The sequence below is a fragment of the Rhinolophus sinicus genome, chromosome 1 (assembly GCF_057876585.1).
Source record: "Rhinolophus sinicus isolate RSI-liver-muscle chromosome 1, RSI-T2T, whole genome shotgun sequence".
Classification (NCBI taxonomy): domain Eukaryota; kingdom Metazoa; phylum Chordata; class Mammalia; order Chiroptera; family Rhinolophidae; genus Rhinolophus; species Rhinolophus sinicus.
In genome coordinates, this window is record NC_142501.1 from 161,651,905 (window position 1) to 161,666,470 (window position 14,566).

Consider the following 14,566-nt stretch of genomic DNA (forward strand, 5'->3'; position numbering starts at 1 on the left):
GAAAGCAAAGGTCAGGCATGGACAGTTCTGCCTAATTAAGGATTTCTATTAATTAAGGGTTACTGTTCACATTATACATGTCAATTTTCATGTAATTCAAATGTATTAAATTTCATGTAATTCAACCAAGCCTCATTTTCTACTGGCCCGAACTTTGCAGGAAAACTGCAGACATACAGCCTTTCAGGGCCCAACGGGGTTCAGAAACTAAGCCCGGAAAATTTGCATGGTTTGTCTAAAATCATACAACCATGAAGGAGTCAAAACCAAGCCAGGGTTAGACTCTCTCCCAGTTTCCATCCTGTGCTTTTCCACTAAACTGACGCCAGGATGTACCATGGAAGTTTTGTTTAATTATATTTTTACCAAATTTTCACTATCACGTTAGTAACAAATAGCTGTAAATAATACAAAAGAAGTGGTCAGAGAATGAACACAGTGTGTGTGAGAACTGTTCACAGATCTCTCACAACAGTTATAATTAAGATTCAAAGCCCTGTGCTCTTTAGTCAATGGATGGCAGCCTCCCAAAGCCCTTGAAGAATCTTCCCGAAGTTTCTGGATGTCTGGCTGCCTTCCAGGCAACCTGCCAGGGCTGGGCTGCTCCTCGATGACAAGTGTGGGAAATGAAGTAGGTGAGGGTTACAAGGACCCCATGCTCTCGGTGTCATGACCAACAGTCTTGCGCCCCACCGTAAACAGGGACGTTCCCAGCGAGTCGCGTCCTTTGACAAGTGATACTGTTCTTCAACTTCATAAAGGGATGAGGCTGTGGAGTTTGGGAGAGGAGGCCCAAAACTGAATGCTAATGAAATGGGGGTCTGGGCTTTCTCTGAAGGGGTGTTGTTTAACCCTGACACATGTGCTACCTCTCCTGTGAGAGCAGCCACTGACACAGTCACATGCTAATACATGAAAGCTTTTGCAATTGCGAATGCATTAAACTGGGTGTCAGTCAACAAGAAACAGTAAACAGAAACTGTCAAACAAGTTTCATGGAAATCTGCAGGAAGTGGCTGGTTCTGGTTTGCCTTCACCTGAGCCTTTTAGGTTTTTATAAACAGTATCTCTTTCTTAGCTTTCCTCATGAAAAGAAAGTGAATAGGTGAAAATAGCTCTACTTAACATGTCTGGATAATACTCTGACAGTTAGAAAATCAGTGATGAAATTCCTAAAAATTATGTTTGCAGACTCATAAAGTTCTTAGATGCGGGGCACAAGTACCGTCTGAAAACTGTTTAATGAAGTCAATGTGTTTCCGGGTAAGTGAATAATCTATAAATCATTCCCTCTAACCACAGTCTGCTCTGCATGTTTCCAGGAAGGACTACTCTGGGGAGTACACCATCTACCTGATTCCTTGCACGGTGCAGCCCACACAGCCATGGGTTGACCCAGGAGAAAAGCCTTTGGCCTGCACTGCGCATGCCCCAGAAAGGTAGGGAGACAGAGTCAATCATCACTATTTATGAATTTGTCTACTTGGTAGCATGTATTTGTAACCCCAAAATTAATTTTTGTGGTACTATCATGGTCATGTCCAGACAGACATGAAGAGTGGCAAAATATTGAGTCACCTCACACACACATTCCCAGCTCAGTTTGAGCAACACAGTGTTCTGCCATCTTATTTCAGGTCTCATACTGTAAACAAGTGCCCTTTTTTTTTTTTTTTCTGATTACGGTTTTTTATTGTTGTTGTTGTTAGTAGTAGTAGTAGTAGTAGTAGTAGTAGTAGTTTCAGGTTTAGAAAGCAACATCATAGACATTTAAACCCCTCATAAAGTGATAACCCACCCCCCAAGCTACTACCCCTCTGACATCTTATATAGCTGTTACAAGTGTCCTTTTTATGGTCTGTTTAAATTTTTTTGCTTTCTTTGGTGATTTCCCTGTTTAAAATGGCTCCCAAGCCTACTGCTGAATTGCTGTCTAGTTCCTAAGTACAAGAAGGCTGTGATGTGCTTTATGGAGTGTTCATTCAGGCATGCGTTTTAGTGCTGTTATCATAAGTTCTATGTTAATGAATCAACAACATACATTAAATAAGGTGTCTTTAAGCAGAAACATGCATAAAACAAGGTTATATATTGATCAGTTGATGGAAACGTGGGGACCAGAGGCTGTAGGAACTCTACCCTGTATTTCCCCTAAGAGCAATGGTTCAGTCTTCACTAATTCAGTGCTTGTTGCAGCTTTATAGAACATAACTACCGTGAATAATGAGAATCGGTTGTACATCAGCCCATACCCGCCTCAGACCTGAGACTGTCTGCATTGTGCCAGTGTTTATTCATTCAGCCAGTATTCAGTCAGCTCTTATGTGCTTTGCTCTGACCTAGGCATGGAGATTGTAACAGAGGATTAAAGTAACCTCTGCTCTCAGACAATTTGTAGTCTGACACTACCTTTCTAGGATCTGAGCAAAGTGAATAGAAAACATTTCTGAGAGAAGACGCTGAGAACAGAATCTGACATTACCATTAAGAGAAGACAATTTGGAAAATGACTTTCAAATTAAGAGCCTGAATTGGCTATCGGATTTGGTGACACGGAAGTCGTCGATGATCTTGACAAAGGGCAGGTTCAGTGGATTCAGGGGATAAAGCCTGATTGGAGTGGGTTCAAGCGAGAGGTAAGAAAGTGAAGAGAACAAGGAAAAACACTGCTTAAGGAGTTTTGTTATAAAGGATGTCAGAGGAGAGGGGCATTAACTGGAAAGAGATGAGGGGTCAAAGGAGATTTGTTTGTGTTTTAGGGTAAAAAATATTTCCAGATGTTTGTATGCTGGTGGGAATAACCCTTTAATTAAAAGTAAGGAATGGTCAAATGGACTCTACTGAAAGAGGAAAACATTGAAATTATCACTCATCATTATTCTTTAACAAATATAATGTGTCTGGAGCTTGGCTAGAATTGAGGATACAGTGATGAGCAAATAGATATGGGACCATATGACCACAAAGTCTAAAATATTTACTATTTGGCCATTTACAGGAGACCTTTGCTGACCCCTGTTCCAGGTGCTTATATCCAAATTCTCAAAAATATTCTTGACTCCTCTCTTCCTCTGGGTCTCTTATGCCGTACATCTAATTTGTCAACCAGGCTTATGGGCATCCCCTGTAAAATATATTATTCCCATCATTCTCACAGCCATTTGGCCACTATCCTGGTCAGAACCACTGTTATCACTTACCTGGAGTACCGCAGTACCTCCTAACATGTCACTCTGCTTCCACTCTCCAGCCCATTCTAAACACAGTAGACCCCACTTACTTTCTCAAAACCTCCCAACAGTTTCAGTAAAACCCAAAGTTCTTACCATCTGAGGTAAGTCTAATGTGGCCTCCAGTTACCTCTCTGGTCTCATCCTCCTCGCTCACTTTGTTTCAGCCGTTCTAGCTGATTGACTGTTCCTCTAACATATCGGGCACACTTGTTACCCCAAACCTTTGCTCTTGCTGTTTCCTCTGCCTGGAAAGCTTTCTCCCCACGTAGCCATAGAACTTACTCCCATGCCTCCTTCAAGCCTTTGCCTACATGTTTTCCTCTCACTGAGGCCATCCATGACCACCATATTTAAAATTTCCCATTGAACCTCTTCCTAGCCTTCCCTTTCACTGCCTAATTTTTCTTCTAATTACCTCTTCTTACCTTCCAGTGTACTACATTATTTTTGAACTTAGTTTATTTATTAACTATCTCCCTGTTAGAATACAACCTTCCTGAGGGCTTTGTTCACAAATGAATTCCCATTATAAAAACAATGTCTATCACATAACAAATCTCAGTGAATAGTTGTTGAATAAGGGAGTCCCAAAGCCGCAGAAAGTATGGAGTAGAGAACAGATCAGGAGATCTAAAGAAGATTAGTCAGTCTGAGAAGACCAGAGGCAGAGAGGAAAGAAGCAGATTCAAAAGACCGGGAAAGAAGCCCAGGGAGGCAAGAGAGAGGCAAGAGAGTATTGTCTAGCAATGTCTTGAAAAGCGGGACATAGGGTAAAGAGGTTTCATAAAGTTGAAAGAGTCAAAATCTCAGCACATGTGAATCTGGGAAGGAAAGGTCAAGGCAGGGCACTACAGCAATGAGTCCTTTAGCAATCAAAGAGCAACTTTGGGGGCCTTCAGAATGAAAGGACCAGGAAAAGCCAAGAGTACTGAAGAGGTCTAAAGAGGAATTAGATTATTTTTGTTCAAAGAAGCAGATTAACCTCATAATGACCCACACTATTAAAGTCCCTCTCCTACACATAGCTCTTTATTCGATAAATATTAGCACTGTTCACAATCCTGAGAAGTGTGGGAAGGAGGGGGCAGCTCAGATGACACATGCAAAATTGACCCGCTCTCAAGGAGCTCTTGTTTCTCCCACATTTAGATTCCTGATACCCATTGCATTCCAGCAGACCAACCGCCCTGTACCAGTTGTGTATTCGCTCAATACTGAATTTCAGCTGTGCAATAATGAGAAGGTGTTTCTAATGGATCCCAACACATCTGATATGTCACTGGCAGAAATGGATTACAAAGGAGCCTTCTCAAAAGGTGAGTTGTTTCCTTTGGCTGCAGAATGAGATGATGGCTGGATTTGAGAAGCTTTCGGGTAAATCCCTGGATTAATATCTCTGCTCATCAGCTTTCCGTCAACTCTCCAGAGAAGATTCCCTTGAGGTTGGTTCCAGGGCAGCCAATGTTTAGGCAAGGAACAGACTCATATGCTTCCTTCATATTGTTTCACAATTAAGATCCCCTACTTGACACTATATTGATTGGCAGTGTGACACTGTAGAAAAGCACTGGTCTATGTAGTAAGACTCAGTAGTAAGAAGTAGAGCTTCCAACCAGATTCTAATGAACTAATTTTGGGTAAGTTACTTTATCTCTGAATTCCTCAGAGATTGCAATAGGACCCCCACTGCCTGCCAGCCTCCAAGGTATGTCAAACATGTGTATAAGCATTCTCCATCTTGCTTTTTTCTACTTGAAATGATTCCTCGGCCTGCTCCCCACCCCAAACATGATTCCCTTTTCAAAAGACTAGTTCTTTCTTCTCCTTCAGTATTAACTTCCTCAAAAAGGCTTTCCCTGACCACCCCAGACAATCTAACATAGGCCTTCAGATTTTTCACTTTCACAGAACATTGTTCGTTTTTTATAGTACTTCTCACATTTTTGAACATTATATAATGTATATTATATATTCCTTTACTTATTTATTGCCTAGCTCTACCATTAGACTATAAGAGTAGAGACTGTGATCAAATATCAGATTTGTACACCATACCACCAGTGTCTAGGTGCTTAATAAATATTTGTTGGATGAATAAATTAATCACTATTCTGCCTTTCTTCTCATAATTACCCCTTCTGCCTTTTTCTTGCCTTTAATCTTCTCCTCATATCTGAGTTTTTTTCTCTCATCCTAAAAAATTCATTCAAGTCCTGCCATAACAGAAAAACAACCCCTGAACCCCACTTCCCCTTCAAACTTCAGCCCATTTTCTCATTTTCTTTGAGAAACTTCCCAAAGGAGTGGTGAACACACTATGTCCCTATGGCCTTTCTTCACACTCAGTCCTTCATCCATCTGTTGCAGGCTGGGTTGGTCCCACCAGGATTCAGAAGTCTCTCTTGTCAATGACACCAAGTCCATGAATTTTGACAGTTTTTCCTATTTGCTTTCTTTTGCACAAGCCTTCCCCAACATGTTGCCTCTCTGAAAACTTCTCACACTTCTGCCCTGGATCGCCATCCTCTGCCCTATCTGTGTTGTTGTCCCCATGTTCCAAGCTTAGCTCCTTCTGTTCTCATTTCAGTGCTACCTCTGGCCATCCCCAGGGCTTGGCCCATCCCTTAAATCTGAATCTTCTATACTCTTGCTATTCTGCAGCCATTCTATAAAAGTTGACCTGATCCCTGATCTCACCTGACCTTCATTTCCTTATTTCCACATGCAATCTGGAACTACCAAGCCTCTCCAAGTGGATGTCTTTTAGACAGCTAGCGATGTCAAGAACTGGACTTCTCTCCCTCCAAACATGCTTCTCCCACATCCGTTGCCCCATTGACCGTATCACTATAGTCCAGGTGCCCCAGGCAAACACCTCACGGTTATCCCCCACTTCTCCTTCGCCTCCCACATCCCATCTGTCATTAAAATGAATGGAATCCAACTCCTAGTTATTTCTTGAATCCATGCCTTTGCCTCACAGCTATATTTTAGACACCTGTCTCTCCCTAGAGCGTTAAAATAGCCTGTACCTGATCTCTGTGATGCTGGTCTCTTTGTCTTTCCTCCATGCTCTGTTTTCTGCAATCCCGGTGTGTTACTATCATGCCCCTGCTTAAAACCTTCCAGTATTCCCTATTACTTATATACTTAAGTCCAGAATCCTCACCACCATTAGTCTATCTTCCCAAGAGTCTCCCCCGCTGGAGCTTCTGTGCTTCCTCCAGTCCAGTCACACTGACCTACCAACATAGTAAATGCTCTGTCTGAACCAGCACTTGGAGCCAGATGGACTCGTGCTCAACTCCTGTCCCTCATGTCACAGATAGGACAATTTGGACAAGTTATTTTAAACGGGGATAGTCATTGAACCTATCTCTTGGGCTCCTGGGAGGATTAAATAAGGTAATGTAGGTGAAGAACTTGTTACCATAGCAGGCACTAAGGAAACAATAGCTACAGCAGGACTCATGCCCTCTGGCATTCGGTATTTTGTTTGTTTATGGACTCTCTTTCACCTAGAGTGCTTTCTCAGCCCTTTCCTCCCACCTCAGATGCTCTTTCTGACAAATGCCTACTCGGGTTTCAGGATACTGCTCAGGTGTCATCTCCTCATTAAATCCTTCCATACCTCTCCCAGGCAGATTTCTGTACTCAGCTATATGCTCATTTAACTTCATGTACCTTCCTCTGTTGTGGATCATAATGGTCTGGTGCTGTGGGGGTTAGTACTGTGGGCTTTAGAGCCAAAGCACCTAGACTTTGAGTCCCATACTCACCACTTACCAGCTTTGTGACCATCAGCACATCACTTAAACAGTCAGCACCCTGATTTCCTCACCTGTAAAGTTGTCAGCACTACAGGAGTTTTTGCATGGGAAGAACTTAGTACAGTACCCAGCATACAGTATGAGTTTGATAGATGTTAGCTATTTTTAGCAATTGCTTAGATTTTAGTTCTGTCTCCTCAATTACATCTCATTCACCTTTGTGTCCCTTGCACATAACAGAGTGCTCGACACAGCTTAAATGCTTAATTAATACTTAGCGAATAAAAGAAGTAATAGATGAATGAATGAGTATTTTAGGGGCACATGGATTCATAGAGCTCTTCATAGAGAGGTATGCATAATTTTGACTCTAAGGGAGTGTGTTAAATCCCTTCTACCGTTGACATTTCTTTCTCTTTAATCTTACAGTCAGACCTAATTAATGCCTCTCAATCTTTCCAGGTCAAATCCTTTATGGCCGAGTACTTTGGAATCCAGAACAAAACCTCAATTCTGCTTACAAACTTCAGCTGGAGAAAGTCTATCTTTGTACTGGCAAGGATGGCTATGTGCCTTTCTTTGATCCCACGGGGACAATCTACAATGAAGGGCCACAGTACGGATGTATTCAGCCCAACAAACACCTAAAACACAGATTCCTACTGCTGGTATGCTAGCGTTAGTGTTCAAGAGCTGACACTCAAGTAGATTTTCTCTGCTACGAATTCTGCCTAAAGCAGATAGAATCCCTCTCCTGATGGTTTTATATATATATGTATATATAGTTGTTGTTGTTTCTTTCTGATCAGCTAAATTCTAGTACATATTACCAAATGTGATGGTTCTGGTGGGTAACAAGGACAGCTATTATTAATATCCAAGGAAAAGGAAAGTCTAGGCCAGTGTTTCTCAAAGTATGGTCCAGAGACCCCTGCATATCCCCTATATGCTTTCAGGGAGTCCACAAGGTCAAAACTACTTTCATAACAAAGTAATGATACTTGCCTTTTTCACACTCATCCCCTCATGAGTGTAGAGTGTATGAAAGGTTTATAGATATGGTTTCAGAATCCACATTGTAACTAATCTTTTAAAAAGTGCAACTTACCAAGTTTTGATTTAGTATCAAAAAAGAATATCCACAATTATCTGAAAAACCTATTAAAACATTCCTTCCTTTTCCAACTACATAGCTGTGTGAGGCCAGATTTTCCTCATCCAAAACAACATATCGTAACTCATTGAATACAGAAGAAGCTATGAGAATCTAGTTCTTTTCCAGAGCTTTACAAAAATGTAAAACAATGCCAGCTCTCTTTGGGGGAGGTGGGATTGAATATAGGTATTTTCTCTAAAAAAGTATGTTACTTATGTTAATATAATGGGTTTTTCATTGCCATTTTAAAGTGAATTCGTTAACAAGTATTTTTTTTATTTTTCAGTGTTAATTTTAATACAGTAAATATTGATAGCTAAAAAACCACATAAACAAAAGACTTTTGTAGTCCTTAATTTTTAAACATGGAAAGGATCCTGAGACCAAATAGCTTGAGAATTATTTGTCTAGGCTGTCCCACTCTTTGTGGTTTGAGACACAGAGGCCATCAAATGTCCCTTCTTGAAGAGAGGGCAGTGGAGCCCAGAGGCAGCGGTTGCCCTAAGAAGCAGACTTCTGCCCCACATACTCTCCTGAGCCAACCTGGCAGGATGCAGAGCACCTTTTTCCTCCCAGTGACCACCGTCTACCAGTTCAGTGGTTCCAGCTTTCTAAATCTTACATTTCTTTTTTCTGAAATTCTAGGACCGCAGTCAACCAGAGGTAACTGATAAGTACTTCCATGACGTCCCCTTTGAGGCCCACTTTGCATCCGAGCTGCCTGATTTCCATATGGTCAGTAGCATGCCAGGTGTGGATGGATTCACTCTGAAAGTGGATGCACTCTATAAGGTGAGTGCGGTGAGAAGAAGAGAAGCATAGGACCAAGGGCACTTTAAAGGTTGCAAAAAAGAAGACGACATCATCTCTGGACTGTCAGTTTCTTTTTATAGCATTCTTGCCGGCAGGTCTTTTTTAATTGTTATTAAGCTTATCATTAAACCAAAATTTTCACCACCTATTCCCAATAGAGCAAATAATAATAGAATTCTTTAATTTACATATAGTCACTAGTCATTTTGTGGAGCGGGGTACATATGATTCTCTAACTTTTCTTAAATTTTTTTTATATTGCCTCCTTTTTTGGCTATATTCTGAACTAGCTGATTTTCACAGGCATGTGGAAAACATTTAATAAATCCATAAATACAATATAGCAATTTAGAATGGCAAGAATTGGGGGAGGGGAGTGGTAGATGAGGGTAAAAGGGATCAAATATATGGTGATGGAAGGAGAACTGACTCTGGGTGGTGAGCACTCAATGTGATATATAGATGATGTATTACAGAATTGTACACCTGAAACCTATGTAATTTTACTAATACTTGTCACCCCAATAAACTTTAATAAAAAGAATGACAAGAATTACTAGAGTTTGATAAGCAAAAATACTCTAAAGTCTCAGTGATAAATAAGAACTTCCAAGATTAAATTCCACTTTTTTCTGTCTCCAAATAGTAACCAATGACCTTATATTTCAGAACTATTATTACTCTTCAGACGTCCCTTCAAAACCATTGAGGGTTTTAATGGGGGCAGATGACAGAAATAAAATACTTGTTGATATAACCACTCAGGGGATGATCTAGAAAGTATTCAGATTTAGTAAATTTTTGACAAGTGTCTGCTTATTATCCACAAAGTAGATGTTTAGTGAATATTTGTTGAATGACTCTATTTTAACTAAAGTTCATTAAAAAATAGTAAATTAGCATAGTATACAATTAAAGGTCATTGAGAATAAATGTGGTTCTTAATATTAGTGTACCATTGTTGTCAATGAAGACCAACAAATCATAAACATTTACTTAGCCAAAGAGACCATGAAAGATAAATTATTAGGGCTACATTATAAACAGATAAGGAAAAAGAAAAGAATGTGTATAGCTGGACCAAAATCACCCTAATTTGGAAATAAAATGGAATCCATAATATTTGGTTCAATTTTCTAATAGTAGATACCAACCATTGCTAACACTTTTCTTGAAACCATTTATCTATGAAGGTTTATGGTGGCAACTGTCTTTCCACTTCCTTTCTTCCCAGGTGGTCTGTGGGCAACAATGACATGTTCCGTTTGTCTCCTGTTTTCCTCCTCCTGCAGGTGGAAGCAGGACACCAGTGGTATCTCCAGGTGATCTACATCATCGGCCCTGATACCGTCTCAGGGCCCCGGGTCCAGCGCTCGCTCCCGGCCCCTCTGAGGCGCAACCGAAGGGACCTGGTGGACCCTAGTGGTCGACTGACCCTGGATGATTCCCTCATCTATGACAACGAAGGGGACCAAGTCAAGAATGGCACCAATATGAAGTCCCTGAATCTGGAGATGCAGGAGCCAGTTGTAGCGGCTTCTCTATCCCAAACCGGGGCATCGATTGGCAGTGCCCTGGCTGCTATCATGCTTCTCCTTCTGGTGTTTTTGGTGGCTTGTTTCATCACCAGGAAGTGCCAGAAACACAGGAAGAAAGCGCCCATAGAGGACATTTTGGAAGAATACCCTCTGAATACCAAGGTGGATGTGTCCAAGAGGAGCTCGGACAGGGTGGAGAAGAACGTGAACAGACAGTACTGCACTGTGCGGAATGTCAACATACTGACTGACGCTGAGGGGGCTTATGCGTTCAAAGGTGCTAAAGTGAAAAAATTGAATCTGGAAGTAAGAGTACACAACAATTTACAAGACGGAACAGAAGTTTAATGGAGAACACCCATGTGTATTTTTTTCTAAAATCATTTTTATAAAACGGGAAAATACTGGTATTTTTATAATCTTGCAAATTAAAAAGGGAAAACTGTAGCTTTAAGCGGTGGAAGGCACACATCACATGCATCAACTCACAACTGAGCTACCTCATTAAACAAAGAACCACTGAGACCCCCAGGTTATTGGAATAGTTCTTTCTGTGGATCCCTTTAATAGTCTCAGCAGCTACGATTGCTCCTTCTGTAAGGCCGGTCTTTTACTATTAGGACAGAAGTGTGACAATTAGGTTAGCCGAGGGAATTCAGAGGACAGGAATGTACCAAGGCAGATCTCGGGGGGGTTGTGGTTCAGGGCTTTTGGTTTCCTTCCCCACCTCCTGCTTTCTTCTACTTGGACTTTTTCCTGGGCCTCTGGACAGCAGAGTTCATTGCTGACACCAGATTCCATTCAAAATTCTGCTCATCAGCACAGCAGATGTGTTTGCTCATTGTGTCCACTTGACAGCCTGCACTCCATGACCTCTAATTGTACTTTACTTTTCCAGAATCCTTTTTACCTGGGGGTTCAAAGTACTCTAGAACAGAGTACTTCTTTATAACTCATGGGAGAAACCTCGGGCCTCTCCTGTCATACATCAGATATCAGGCATAGCAGAACACCCCTTACAGAGGGAGAGACTGAAAACTGGGGAGAGGAGGGGCCTGGCAAGCACCTCAGAGCACATTAGTGATGCACTGCACCCCAGGCCCAGGGAGAGGTCCTTCTGCCTGACTAGTTTATGCTGCACCAAGGATGCGTGAAAACATCCTCCCTGTCGAAGGATACTACAAAACAAGATCAATGCACTGTGGCCTTCTTATTCTCCATTGCCATGGATGCTTAAAACACCTACCACATTTCCTGCTACCCCAGGCTTTGCCCAGTCCAATAGACAAGCCTGTGTACTTAGCTAACTGTGGGGCTTTTATTTTGTTAGGCCTTCAGGAAAGTAAATGATTCATTTGCTTTTTTCTCCAAATCAAATTTGGAGAAAGCCCAGTCCAGAGTGAAATCAGTTAATAGGTGCCTACTAGTACTCACAGCAGATAAAGTACTGGTACTCACAGCAGGTAAAGTACTAGTGCTCACAGCAGAGAAAGGCAGCATTCCTGGTACCGTATTTCAGGGATTTCTCTTTTGAAGGGGGTTCTTTTCTGGTAGCTCAGGCACTTATTTTACCATATTAGCACATGACAAAGGCCATAAACACATGGCTTTAAAATGATTTAGTGTTCAAATAGCAGCTTAATGATTTTGCACGTAGTGTGCACACAGCTTGCTTTAGTGTTTCTTTTTGGTCCCTGCCTTACCAACAAAAACATAAGCATGCATGTCTGTTGTTTTGAATTGGAGGCACAATTCCTTTGTTGAGGAGTAAAAGACACATTCTCTTCTCGATGCATGGCACACCATAATCACTGAGCAAATAACAGCATTCACGTTGTGTAATATTTGTATTAGAATGACCCAAACTCTTTGAGAACATTCCAAACTGGAAACACTTTGGTACTAAAAGCCACACAGAATGAACTGTGAAAGGTTTTAGGCATCTCTCCCAGATTCCAAACTCCTTGAGAGTAGGACCTATGTGAGCCATGCCTTTGCTTATTCAGCAGTGCCTTGCACAAACACTCCAGAAATATTTGTTGAGTGAACAAATGACTGGGGTCATGGGTGAGTGATAGTGGAATAAATTTAGGAAGGGGAGTTGAGCCCATATGGTGGCGATATCACTCAGGCAAGTAAAGAAAAACAATAAAAATTGTCTCTTCTACTGGATTATGAAATACTCTTCTCATTGGAAAAAAGAACACCGATTTACACAGGCATGACTCTGGTAGTCGTCCTGAGGAGGACTTAACAGAAAAATCAGAATGTATTAGCAGGAGGGGAAACTGTAACTCGGTCTATTGAGCAGGACATTGAGAGGAACGTCTGACTTAGCATTCTGAGACGAGTGTCAAGTTTCCAGGAGAGGATGAATTGGGGGAGCCCAGAACCGGAAACCTGGCTGGTCAGGGGGTACTTGAGACCAGCTGGGAAATTCGGGGCAGAACTGTATCACACTCATAACTGTCTTGTGGCTGGAGAGCTCACCAGCCAGGTATAGAATCTTCTCCAGAGCAACCTAGAAGGTTAATGCTAATTCTACAAAGACAGGAAGCCAGTCATTTGTGGAGCAACTTTTGATTTGGCCCGTTATTTGTAACTGCTTCCAGTGCTACATAGAATGCCTATACATTAAAGCAGCAGCTTTCCATTTGCTCCAATATTCTTCTTGCACATCCCTTCCATTACTACAGCATTGGACACATGCACGGAAGAGCACAGATCGGGGGCAGAATGAAGCTAGCGTGGGAAGCAATAGAGACAGATCTCCGAGTGCTCCTAGCAGCCTCCGTGTAGGTCTGGCATGACAGGGCAGCTTCCTGTGAGAACCTTGAAACAGGAAACTATCTGTTAGAAAGGCAAGCCCTTGGAATATTCCTGCCTCCCTTCCTCTCTGCCGTCCGCCCCCATGACATACACTCCATTGAATGTGGTACTTATCTAGTGGTGCACACTTATTACATAGAAAGTGTTATGAGATGCGAAGTTGAGATTGACTCCTTTGATGCAGAATTTTTTATTTTGTTTATGTTTTATACTTCATGTTAGGGATCAGATCATTTGGTGACTGATGTGGGATTATATTTCAGTCAAAACTGCTTTCAGTTTCTCGGACTTTCTCACTAATGCCTTGTGTGTGTCTTACTAACCTTTTATACCATGCTTTTAGGTAAGAAGGAACAAAACCCCTCGGGTTGCTATTTGTTATCACATGCTGTGAAGGTTAAAAGAAAGAAGAGTCTGCACCTTTTTGTCTGCCTCGCGGCCCTTTTATTGTCCCCCAGGCCTCCTGGAGGACTCCTGTAGATTCTAATTGGTGGATGGGAAATAACATTGGCATGTGTTTGCACAGTCTTATGACGTTCAGCCTCACTGTCCTATAGGAATTTTTGTTCTTCTCGGATACTACACACCTGTTCAGACTGAATAAAACATTTGTGGTGCTGTCAACCTGATTCTTGACTCTCAAATGATTTTTGTATTTCCAGTACCAATTTGTGTGTTACGAATTTCTGATTTCTCCAATAGCATATGTCACTGTATAAATTTGTATTAATAAATGACAGTGTGGTTGCGTTTTTTTGCTATGTTCTTTTTGGATTATTCATCTTGTTAACAGAAGACAATGTCATTGAGATGGGAAAATCATTCCGAAATTTGAGGCAAAGTTTTTTTGGAGAAAACCCCTCTGACGAGATTGAATCTCAGAAACATTAACTGTGCTAAGAGCAAGATGAAGAATAAATTACATGTCCCGAGATCATCATAGCTCTTTTTTTGTAATCAGTTGAAACCCCAGAACAGAGAGGAATAATTAAAAATCTCCATGAACAATACTGTAAGATGAGTATTCACACTTTATTGTCGTCAAACTTTCTCAGGATACTTGTGAAAATGGCTATGTCCTTTTATGTACCCACAAAGATTTGTTAAATGTCCATAACAGTCTGGAGATGACCAAAGCACCAAATAAGAGTCTATAAGGGAAAAATGGCAGAGTCAGAGTGGGACTGAGCCCAGGCAATGTCGGCATTCTGCAAGCCTGCACATTTG

General features: G+C 41.4%; 1 protein-coding gene across 3 annotated transcripts in view; it reads left to right on the forward strand.

The window, feature by feature from the left end:
- FRAS1 (Fraser extracellular matrix complex subunit 1) overlaps positions 1 to 14,094 on the forward strand; it is a 424,744-nt gene extending 410,650 nt beyond the window's left edge. For all 3 annotated transcript variants that reach the window (XM_088791576.1, XM_019720206.3, XM_088791578.1), the window contains 5 exons: positions 1,323 to 1,439; positions 4,383 to 4,549; positions 7,466 to 7,671; positions 8,805 to 8,951; positions 10,265 to 14,094. In XM_088791576.1, coding sequence (XP_088647702.1) covers positions 1,323 to 1,439; positions 4,383 to 4,549; positions 7,466 to 7,671; positions 8,805 to 8,951; positions 10,265 to 10,858 — 1,231 coding nt within the window. In that variant the 3' untranslated portion in view covers positions 10,859 to 14,094. The remainder of the gene's footprint in view (positions 1 to 1,322; positions 1,440 to 4,382; positions 4,550 to 7,465; positions 7,672 to 8,804; positions 8,952 to 10,264) is intronic.
- Positions 14,095 to 14,566: the final 472 nt, after the last annotated feature.